This window comes from Staurois parvus, unplaced genomic scaffold, assembly GCF_062004578.1.
Source record: "Staurois parvus isolate SC_StPar_1 unplaced genomic scaffold, SC_StPar_1.0 ptg000350l, whole genome shotgun sequence".
In the NCBI taxonomy this organism is placed as follows: domain Eukaryota; kingdom Metazoa; phylum Chordata; class Amphibia; order Anura; family Ranidae; genus Staurois; species Staurois parvus.
In genome coordinates, this window is record NW_028318146.1 from 3,813,326 (window position 1) to 3,825,613 (window position 12,288).

The 12,288-nt window shown below is 41.8% G+C and overlaps 1 protein-coding gene and 1 long non-coding RNA gene across 6 annotated transcripts in view; one reads left to right on the forward strand and one right to left on the reverse strand.

Annotated features, from left to right (window-relative positions):
- SHANK2 (SH3 and multiple ankyrin repeat domains 2) overlaps positions 1 to 12,288 on the reverse strand; it is a 791,629-nt gene that overhangs the window by 461,937 nt on the left and 317,404 nt on the right. Inside the window, exon 1 of one of the 5 annotated variants that reach the window (XM_089684601.1) lies at positions 136 to 228. The exons of the other annotated variants lie outside the window; for them this stretch is intronic. Within the exon in view, the coding sequence (XP_089540727.1) occupies positions 136 to 163 (28 nt within the window). The 5' untranslated portion in view covers positions 164 to 228. Of the gene's footprint in view, positions 1 to 135; positions 229 to 12,288 lie in introns of those variants that run through there. 5 annotated transcript variants of the gene reach the window in all.
- LOC149456717 (uncharacterized) lies at positions 79 to 5,475 on the forward strand. The gene is made up of 2 exons (XR_016313823.1): positions 79 to 247; positions 5,184 to 5,475. It is a non-coding gene; the product is annotated as an uncharacterized LOC149456717 (long non-coding RNA).

The window sequence follows — 12,288 nt, forward strand, 5'->3', positions numbered from 1 at the left end:
TAGCAACAGTATCCAAGAATTTGTGAGTCTGCTAATCAACTGCACAAACTCGCGCACACACACATACACACACACTGAGCAGCTCATGCAGTAAAACAATGCTTGTCGTTCTAGCTTGGAGAGGTAATGACGAACCTTTCTGACAGGAAGAGGAACAGCCCATGTCCCCTAATCCATCTGAGAGACTGCAGCTTGCAAAGCGCCCCCCTCCAAAACAACATCCGAGTAAGGTTCTCCGGATGGGAAGGTTAGCATGTTGTAATTTATTCAGCGTTGGCTTTGGTGCAAGCGAAGGGAGCTTTGGTAGGGCCGCCCGTCAGCGCTTCTCTTCTGCAACTCCATTTTTTTAGCAGCCATAGTTTAAAACAAATAAATAAATAAAAGCGCTTGGGCTTAACACATGCTTCCTAAACCCTCTCTCCTCATTTACTCACAGACAGCTGTATGCAAGCAGTAAGGGATTAACTTTTTTTTCTAGCCACCAGTGGTTTTTAATCCATTATTTAGCCCCCTTTCCTGAAATCCATAGAAGACAAGTAGCAAGGGAAAAAAACCGACATAGCGGAATCTACACACTGAAAAAAAAAAAAAAACAGGTCAAAGGTTCAAAGTGTACCAGTCGTTTGCTTGCAGCAGAGGTTGCCATTTTGTGCATTAATCTGATTTTTCAGCTTATGAAGGATGAAAGAAGGATATTGTGGCACAGAAGCAAAAAAAAAAAATTACTGAAGGCAAGTCACTGAAAGAGATGACTGTATATACTGTATACTCTATGTATTGTAAGGGATTTTTTTCTTAGAGGATGAGCAGACTTCAATCAACATTAACTATTTTTACTCATTATATTGCTACCATTAGTAAGTCGATAGGAAAGCATATTATATTTACTTGTTTTAAATATTTAGTTTTTCATTTCTTCCTCTTTTCTGTCCACAATGATGTTGTACACTCCAGGAGTCTTCATGGGCATTTCTTTCTATCATCTGGGGCGGGGGGGGGCTTTCTCAGGTATGCACACCCTCCTGCCAGAGCTAAGGGCAGATAGATTCCAGGAAGTAAATTCTACATGAATCATCTGCCCTTACTCAACATGGCCACGGGTATAAATGCTAAGTGGGGTGTTTTTCAAAATCATTTCTCAATAAAATAAAAAAATGGAAACATGGATGGATGGGTGACTTTGCTTTGGGTATTAAACAGTAATTAAATATCATTTCAGTTTGTGGAGCACCAATACAGTTTGGTTCAGCTTTAAGGCTCACGAAGGTCAGCGACTAAAAGGGGTGGCACAAAATTTACAAGATGTGAAAACCTTTTGCATTGTCTGGCTATCTCTGGTGCACAGTTAAGTACATTTACTTATCTCTTGATTGCTAGAATGAGAAGTCCATTGGGAGCGCTGAAAAGAAAACAAATAGAAAGCAGCCTGCCATACTGCTTTTAAGATTGCATTTTTGCAGTAATGCATAGCCTGGTCGACAACAGAAGCAGCGGAGAATCATAGCATGTATGGTAGGCAGGGGTGGACTGACCATTTGGAAACTCGGGCACTGCCCGAGGGCCGGGGGTCAGTAGGGGGCCCCATGAGATGCCCCTGGTACCTTTTTCATAGGCTTTTTTGAGTTTGGGCAAGGACACAGGGGCCCCATGATCCCCTATTGCCCGGGGGCCCCATGAGTTGTCAGTCCATCCCTGATGGTAGGGTATGTTATTTACATGTGCCTTCAGCAGCGCAGTTTTTAGAAATTAGATTTTCCTTCTCACTTTAAGGGGTCCTACTTCCAGAGGGCAATAGACAAAGCTAGAGAAAGGGAGTAAATTTTTCCCACTGCAACCAATCAGGTTTAATTTTTACAAGACAGATTTTTTTTTTTTGCTATCACACTGCAGCTCGACTTTGCACAAAAGGTCATCGGGCCAGATTTATGCAAACTGGAACAACATGAATAAAGGAAACTGCTTAGAGGCTTTTAATTCACACTAGATTCTAATTACCTGCATAGAAGAGGCAAGGCAAGTGACAGCTTTGTTGCTGTAGATATGCATTTAGATCAACTTGTTATAGTATATAATTTACTGTAGTCCATTAAAATTCATTACACTTTAAAGCCCAACTGAACTTTCAGTTTAAATCACCTATATACATTCCAGATGCAGCAAAATAAAACCTGTGCAAAATATATCAGTTCATTTTCTTTAGAAAGCAGCCACACACAGAGTAGAAAAGCCTGTCCCTTGGCTGCCATGCTGTATTGAAGGGCTTTAGCTCTCGGTGTGAAAGCAGGGGTCTCTCTGTAGAGGTTTAACACACTCCCTTCTGAGTCACAGCCAGAGCTCTCCAATCAGCATAAGCTTCACTGTTTTCAGAGCTATAGGTCTGATTCAACAGGGGGCATGTCAGACAAGAAGGTCCTTCTCTGCAGCATGGTGGCAGGGAACATGCTTTTCTACTCAGGCTGTGGCTGCTCTCCAAAGAAAATGAACTGAAAGACTTTACACACCTTTTGTTTTGACATGCCTAGAATATATTTAGCTGATTTAAACTAAAAGTTCAATTGGGCTGTACCATGATCATACCGAGGGGCTGCTTGGCTCCTACAGTTGTGACCAAAATTATTCAACCCCCAATGCTGTAAAGGGGTTTAGGGACTATAGTGTACATTTGGAATTGTATTCAGAATCAAATCCTACAAGGACGTTGTAACTACCCAAATGCAACTAAAATGACATCAATTGTTTATGTAATACAGTAGTAAATGGTTCTTATGTGGTTTCTTCATTGCCACAATTATTCAACCCCTTAAAGACTACCACTCTGAAGAACAGAGGTTCATACAGGTGCTTTCCATCAGGTATTGAAAACACCTGTGGATGTCACCGAGCAGCAATCAAGCATAATAAGCACCAATTAGGCAGCTTTAAAATGACTGTGATACTCAGCTCCTTCTAGACATTTACTGGTGTGGTTACAAACATGGTGAAGGCAAGAGAATGGTCCAGGAAGACAAGAGAAGAGGTGATTTCTCTTCACAGGAAGGGCAATGGCTATAAGAAGATTGCAAAGATGTTAAACATACCAAGAGACACCTTAGGAAGCATCATTCGCAAATTCAAGGCAAAGGGCACTGTTGAAACGCTACCTGGTCGTGGCAGAAAGAAGATGCTGACTTCGACTGCTGTGCGCTACCTGAAGCGTAGAGTGGAGAGAAGTCCCCGTGTGACTGCTGAGGAACTGAGAAAAGATTTGTCAGATGTGGGTACAGAAGTTTCAGCCCAGACAATAAGACGCACACTGCGTAATGAAGGCCTCCGTGCCAGAACTCCCAGGCGTACCCCCTTGCTGTCTCCAAAGAATAAGAAGAGTCGACTGCAGTATGCCAAAAGCCATGTGGACAAACCACAAAAGTTGTGGGATAGTGTTCTGTGGACTGATGAAACAAAATTAGAACTGTTTGGGCCCATGGATCAACGCTATGTTTGGAGGAGGAAGAACAAGGCCTATGATGAAAAGAACACCTTGCCTACTGTGAAGCATGGTGGAGGGTCAATCATGCTTTGGGGCTGTTTTGCTTCTGCAGGTACAGGGAAGCTTCAGCGTGTGCAAGGTACCATGAATTCTCTTCAGTACCAGGAGATATTGGATGGAAACGTGATGCAGTCCGTCACACACCTGAGGCTTGGGAGACGTTGGACCTTTCAACAGGACAATGATCCCAAGCATACCTCCAAGTCCACTAGAGCATGGTTGCAGAGGAAAGGCTGGAACATTTTGGAGTGGCCATCGCAGTCACCAGACTTAAATCCGATTGAGAACCTCTGGTGGGACTTAAAGAAAGCAGTTGCAGTGCGCAAGCCTAAGAATGTGACTGAACTGGAGGCCTTTGCCCATGAAGAATGGGCGAAGATACCCGTAGATCGCTGCAAGACACTTGTGTCAAGCTATGCTTCACGTTTAAAAGCTGTTATAACTGTAAAAGGATGCTGTACTAAGTACTAAGATTGAATGTCACTTGGGGGTTGAATAAAACTGATAATGCTGTGAGCACAGAAAAGACATTTGTGGTTATTTCATTATAACTGTTATGTTATATTTGTCTGACCTACAAGTGCCTCTTTAATGTAAATGTAAGCAAGATGACTGAATGATCAAAAGCAATGTCAAACTGGCCAAAACACTCAATTTCAGTGGGGGTTGAATAATTTTGGTCACAACTGTATACTTTTGGCTTAGCTGATTGCTTTCTGTATCTGGGTAAGGCTTGGGTCTCTGGTTGAGCAGTCTGAAACTCAAAAACTGTCTGCTTTTTATGGTTTATTGTATATTACTTTCATGTTTTCATTGTAGATACGGTACTTCATGCTCCCCAACCTCCTGAAGTACTGGTCTTAACTGTGAAACATGTTGAGATATAAAGGTTGCATGCTGTTAACCTCTTCAGCTATTTGTTCTGTGTGCATGGGCATATGTTTAATATTCATAATAGGAACAGTGTTTCACCCCATTGGGAGCAATGTTCTTATATTTATGTTAGATACTATAATGTCCATTTATTGGATGTATTTTAATCAACACTCGTAATAAAATCTGGATGACTTATGTATTATGTCTATGAAGGTACCGAGAAAATCCAATCCTCACACACATTCTTCTAGTTCGTACAGCCTGATACAGATTTTCTGAAAAAATAATCCAAAGACCACTAAGGCTACATGCACACGGACATACTCATGCATAAAATATGCCCAGCATAAAAAAAACACATAATTTTCTTGATGCTGGTTATGCTTAACATATTTTTAGCTGGGGCTGAACGAAAATGCAATAAGCAAATTTCAGTATATTGGTAAATTTGTCTATGGGATATTGTTAATACAATTGACTTTATACTTTAGTTTGGAGTTCTTAAAAATACATATATATTAAATTAATATATAAAGTATTTGCATACACATACATTATACAGTATATACTGTATACAAAATACACACAAACACGTCTATACACCATAACTGATGGCTTGCTCAATGCAATGCAGAATTTTTATTCTAGAATTCCGTATTTGTTGTGTCAGACACAGCCACACTGATAAGAGATCCTATAGCTTGTATAATAAAACAGAATTGTACTGCTCATCGCTAATAAATTATTCATGCCATTATTTATATTTTCAAATTGGTTGCAGGAATTTTTTGGAGCTCTGCAGAGCACCAGGCAGAAGTGGAGGGTTGTAGCTGCAGTAATAGCGAGATCTTCCTCTCCAAGTTGGCTCTGTGTTGTATAGTGAAGCTGTGTAGTGCCAAGCCTCGAAGCCAATGACAGCAGAATTTCCTCTTATGATGGGACCGAGGAGCTCATAATTAATATAAACCATTTTTCTTTGTCAAGAAGCATGATGTGCAAGCATAATGAATATTTTGAATTTGCTGAAATGCTGTTTAGATATGATGTTATATTAAAATGTATGTTTAAAGTCACTTAGGCTCATGATATCTCTGTCTTGAAACTCCAGTTCAACTGAGAAACACCTAGTCCTTTCCAGGGCAAATGTATAAATTCCCAACATGTTGCAGGCCATTATCTGCCTCTGTTCTGTAGATACTGAGACATGGTCTGCATTGGGGGTGCATACTAGAAACATTATGCTAAGGGTCCCCACTCTGTCATGGGGGGCCCTTAGGAACCCTGGCATCCTGAGTGTGGCTGGAGGTCCCTATCCTTGTCATTCTAAACAGAAAACTTGTTTGCATTTATTCCGTTGTCTAGGCAAAGCATATACATTAAGTCTGATTTCTGCCAATATCAGATTATTTAGCATATGTGCAGTAGGTAATGACCTGAAATCTTGTACAGTTAGACTGCTCCTTTAAGTGTGTGTTCAATTTTGCAGCCAAACTGGGATAACACCAATTTTATGTTTGCGCTATGTCACCATTCACGTAGCATAACCTAAAGTGATTCTAAACCTTTTTTTTTTTTTTTTTACAAACATGTCATACTTACCTGCTCTGTGCAATGGTTTTGCACAGAGCAGCCCCAATCCCCCTCTTCTGGGGTCCCCCATTGGCCACTTGCTAATGGGGTACTCATGCAGGCTCGCTCCCAAGCCCTGCTGCCTGTGTTTATAGACACAGACATCTGGGCTTTGGCCTGCCCCCCACTCCCTCATCATAGGATTTGCTTGGCAATGGCTCCCTCTACTGTCAATCTGCCCTGTGAGGAGGGATAGAGTGGAGAGAGACTCTGCTCTCGTGCACATCGCTGGATCACCACTCTCATTCAAACACTACAAAAATGATCTTGTTAAACATCTCCTGAACGCTACAAAAGCATGCATTTTGGCTATGTGGGAAGAAAAGGACCTACCCAGCATAAAACAGTGGTATGCCAGAATCATAGATATAGAATTAATGGAGCAACTTACAGCAAGCCTGAAGGACCAATCTGAAAAACTCTCTCGTAATCTGGACACCCTGGAACCCATATGCTGTGGTCTCTAGCTTCTGACTCCCAAACTCCTTAGATGTAGCCTAAGACCATACTTGTTAGAGAGGTGCCTTCCCTTCTCACTCCCACCCCCCTTTTTTTTCCCTTCCCCTCTCTACCCTTTTTCCCTATAGTTTTGTCCCTTTCTATATTTTTTGCACTTTTCTCCCCCTCCTTAGTGAAGGCGTTACTCTCCTATCCACTCATGACACTTCTACATTACATTCTTTCCATCCTCCCCTTAAATTTAAAACCTGGACCAGGAGGGGAAGACCTCACCTCATCCTTTTGTGTTCCCTGTGGACATTTTTGTAGTACTGCATAGGTGTCCCATGTTTTTAATCTGTGTGCAATTACCTCTAAATTGTGATATGTACCAGTTTCTCTGTTATATATGATGATACTGTTATATGACAGTATAATATTAAAAGAAGAAATTATAGACTTATAATTATATATTTAAAAGAATATGAACTTATAAACATCACTGGTCCTTTAGGGGCTCATTTGGTAGTGAAGGCATAACATGAGTGTCCTATGCCACCCATGATGATAGGGTATTCCATGAACCAAAATCAGTTCTTGTAATGTCAGGGACAGGGAAGGACAGGAGGGACAGGAAGGGGGAGGAGATAAGTAATGCTGACAGATTGCTCTATTGCTATCTATCAATAACTTCAAGGCAGGTTTTCTAATGAGCTTGATTGCATGTAAAAAAAAAAAAAGAGACCGTAAAGCTCTATGGAAGCACAGATATGAGAACGATGCTTGTTCTTGCCTTTATGCTTTTAGGGGACTTACATGCAAAATATACAATTGCTTTCATTCCTCTGTGTCCTTTAGATTAGAAATTGCTGTAGGCAAGGTGCTCCAACTTTTTGATTTTAAGGTATAAGGAAAACACAACATGCTAGCATATATTGTAAAGTGATGCAAAATATATTGGTGCTCTATAAAAAAAAAAGAACTAATACGAATAGTAATTATACCAACAAGAGCGAGCATAAAGGAGAGAAACCACAAAAAAAAAAAAATGGTGAGTGCAAAAGGTAGATAACCCCTTTAAGAAATTCCAGTAATTCAGATTCTCCCCCATTTTATTTTGCCCACTTCACTATGAACCTGTGGGGAACCAGGCTGTTGCAACAATTTGTTGACATCCACCATTGTGATGATCCAGCAAATCTTTTTAATGCTTTAAGTTCATTATCAAAATGCCAAATAAACAGTTTCTGTGCCTGGCATTCACTCATAAGATCTGGGATCTGTAGAGAATTGGAAAGGCGCAGCAAGAGCAATTAAGTGTAAACCGCTGGCACAGAGCACTGAAACAATACTCAGCTAGCGAGGTGTCGGCAATCAATAAGATCTTTATAAATGGCTACATGCAATTAGAACAAGCATGTAACTTCAGCTCTGGCTGAATGTTCTTTTTTTTTTTTGCTGTGGTTTCCGTTAGAATTCCTCCTGAGTTATTACTGTAGCTCTCTTTAAAGTTGTTCATGACAAGATTTTCTGTTTGCTGTAGCACATATTCAGAAGCATGTTTTATACACTGTATGAACTTCCCCTATTGGCTGACAGCATTGTTTTTAGTGAAAATTTACTGATAAAGCAATGTGCAAAAAAATCTTTCATCAAAGTAAACCTGTGGCCAGGCTACATGCGTACAAGTAGTTACCGTATTTTCCGGCGTATAAGACGACTTTTTACCCCTAGAAAATCTTCTCAAAAGTCGGGGGTCGTCTTATATGCTGGTATGCGGCATACCGACACTTTTTAGGGAGGGGGGGCGGCGCGGTGCCGCCGCCGCCCCCCCCCCCCTTCCAATGGAAGGGACACCAAGTACAGGGGTGGGCAGGGGCTGCTGTTTCTTACCTGGCTCCGGTCCCACGACAATCCGGTCCAGGAAGCACGGCTGCTCCTTCAGTTCGGCCACTGGATGTTCGCGCGGCTGCTCGGCTCCGCCTCCTCACCAGTGATTGGCTGCCAGAACTGTAGCTCAGGAAAGGCACACAGGCGGCCAATCACCGACGAGGGGGTGGAGCCGAGCGCCCCTGCGAAAATCGAGTGAAGGAGCGGCCGGTAAGTGTGCCGTGTAGAGGTGCTGCTGCAACCACATATGCTGGCTGCAGCAGCACCATACTAGAACAGAGGTCAGCAAGTGTAATTGGTGTCAGTGGGAGGAATAGTGCCCCATCATTGGTGTCACTGATACCAATGATAGAGCACTATTCCTCCCACTGACACCAACGATGGGGCACTATTCCTCCCCCCCACTGACACCAACGATGGGGCACTATTCCCCCCCGCCCCACTGACACCAATGATGGGGCACTATTCCACCCCCCACCGACACCAATGATGGGACACTATTCCTCCCACTGACACCAATGTTGGGACACTATTCCTCCCACTGACACCAATGTTGGGACACTATTCCTCCCACTGACACCAATGTTGGGACACTATTCCTCCCACTGACACCAATGATGGGGCACTATTCCCCCCACTGATACTAATGATGGGGCACTATTCCTCCCACTGACTCCAATGATGGGGCACTATTCCTCCCACTGATACCAATGATGGGGCACTATTCCCCCACTGATACTAATGATAGGGCACTATTCCTGCCACTGATACCAATGATGGGGCACTATTCCCCCCACTGACACCAAAGATGGGGCACTATTCCACCCACTGATACTAATGATGGGGCACTATTCCTCCCACTGACACCAATGATGGGGCACTATTCCCCCCACTGATACTAATGATGGGGCACTATTCCTGCCACTGATACCAATGATGGGGCACGATTCCTCTCACTGACACCAATGATGGGGTGCTATTCCTCCCACTGACACCAATGATGGGGCACGATTCGTCGCTCTGACACCAATGATGGGGCACTATTCCTCCCACTAATACCAATGATGGGGCACTATTCCTCCCACTAATACCAATGATGAGGCACTATTCCTCCCACTGATACCAATGATGACGCACTATTCCTCCCACTAATACCAATGATGGGACACTATTCCTCCCACTGACACCAATGATGGGGCACTATTCCTCCCACTGACACCAATGATGGGGCACTATTCCTCCCACTGGTGTGCATTGCTAGAGGGGTAGTCTTATACGGCGAGTATAGCCCAAACACTACATTTTAGCAGGAAAGTAGGGGGTCGTCTTATACGTCCAATCGTCTTATACGCCGGAAAATACGGTATATATTCTTAAAAAGCAGTGATTCATTCTCAGAGTTCACAACACAAGCACCGCTTTAAGTTATTCTCTCAGCAGCTCAGCTCACCATGTGGGTTTCCAACAGCGACTCAATAGCCTTCCAGCCTTCTAATTTCTAAGGCGGAGGTCCTTAGTCATTTTACAATTACAGACCCCAATGAATTGCCCAATATGTCCCCAAACTCCTTTTCAATAGACTGTTGAAATAATTATCACCAGTCCCATAAGGTATAACTTCAAAAGATGTCAAAAGCTTGGTTTAAATTTACATATGGATAACTAGGAAAATATTAACTGAAAGAAATTAATTAGGATTTTATCTCATTTGTGTTTTATAAAAGCTAGAAAATCACAGATACAAAAGTTAGCTACAGCTAGTGAGATTGTTGTTGATGTTTTTATGCAATAAAATTGTTACCTATCATCCGGCATATGAAGTAGATTTCTCCATTTTTATTTTAGGTTAAATAATGCAAACAATAGGGTTTTAATATTATTCAAAGATTATTCTATTGATTCAAAGAGGCAGCCCTGTGCCTCTGTCATTTACAGAGCAGGTGTTTTCAGAGGAGCAGGGTTAGCTATGCTGCTTACAGAATGACTTGGAAGAAATCATTGTCTGTGCTTTGAAATTAATTTCTCCACAGTGGCTGCAGCTATAGAGGTCAATGTTTAAAAGCTAATTTTGTTGCCTATTCAAAATATGTAATTACATAAAAGGTCCATAGTCTAACCATTGGTTCACTCAAGGGCTTGTTCACATCTGTGAGACACTTTGAACACACTCCATGTGTGCTGGGAGACTGTGTTGATGTGCCAATCTTGGCACATTGCAGTGTTTCCTTTATTTTTTTTTTTTTAACAGAACTTTACTGAATTGTTACGAGCGACATGGCTTTGCAATGGGGAGGTTTCACTGGCAAAAGTTGCATTGGGGCTGCACCAGAAATAGCTGCCAGCATTGCCACATTATATCTGGTGTGAAGAAGCTCTTAAACCATCATCAGTGCCAGCCCCATGCAGTAGAGGGATCATTTGGCTCTGAGAATTTGGCACCTTACAAAATAGATATGGATATGTAAGAATGAATTTAGCACTAGGGGTTGGGTCACGGTTAAAGGGTCAAGGGCTAATATTAGTGTTTAGAGTAAAATGTTAGTTCAATTAGGTTGTAGTGTTAAAGTGAACCTTTACTTTGCCTATGAATGCAAAAGCAACACGTTCTCTTTCACATAGCTCTCCCTCACAGTTCAGAGTGAAGGAAAATCCTGTGGAACCTAAAAGCTATTAGTGTCTTAACCTTACACACAGCTTTGGCCTCATGTGACAGCACTGACTGGTCCAGCACTGGCACATGCTCTCCACACTTGGAAGAACTAGGTATTTCCTTTAGCGATGAGCAGAGAGGCAGGACACCAAAGAATAGGTAAGTATATGATTGGGAAGGGTAGGGGATTAAAGTAAACTTGTTTCTTTGCCCTTAAAGGCTAAGTCACCTTTTGTAGAAAACAAAATAATACAAGCACATCATATTGCAGGTAAAAAAATGTGCGTTTATTCTATATTTTACACTGCAGCCTGCTGATCACAGGTGCAATGCCAGTCAGTACAGATGTCTGCCTATACCTCCCATATGTTAACACAGTTACTTAAGTGTAAGACGTGTTAATGAACTATGACAGCGCTCATCAATGCCCTTGTAGTTCATTGAGAACTACAAGCTGTCTGCCACAGTGGCAGATAGGACTTGTAGTTCATTAATTCACAGAACTCTGTGAATGAATGAATGACATTGCTGTGCGGGCAGGCATTACAGCCACACGGTTTTTAAATTGTGACAGTAGGTGCAGGGAGAAGATTCTCCACCTGCTATCATAGGTGGAAACAGGGTGCGGGAAGATGCTTTATACAGGTGTATAAAGCACCTGCCATAAATACAGTTGTAACATGTTACAAAAGATGAACTTATCCTTTAAAGGACAACTGCACTTTTGTGGGAAAAAATATTACAAATAAAAAAAATTAATAATTTAGCATATACACTTGTGACACAAGCCATGTGTAATATAACGTTCCTAATAATTACCTTTCCTTTTCAATCTGCAGCGCTGTAATTCTCTACAAAATTCAATGCAATATGGCAACCTAGATGTGTTCTATACACAGATGGCGTTCGGAACGCCCCCCAGAAATATCCTTTCCTGCTTGTGTTATTGGTTTACTAATTTACCCACAAGTCTGCAGTAAGATATAAATCTGAATTGGGCATGCTCTAACAAATAAATTCATTTTTGGTGAGATACTCCCAAAGAGTTAATCACTTCTATAAAAATACAGACTCTTCCACTTTCCTCATTAGAACCCTGCAAATGCAGCAGCTGATTCATACTGAAAAAGTCACTATCATTCACATTCATATTGCACATGGACATAGACAAACAGCTATTTCTTCAGAAAAACAAAAGGTAGGAATTTGCAACAATATACATAGATCACCCAGAGGGGAATAGGTTTTGCTCAACAAATGTGGAGTTTCCTTTTAAGTT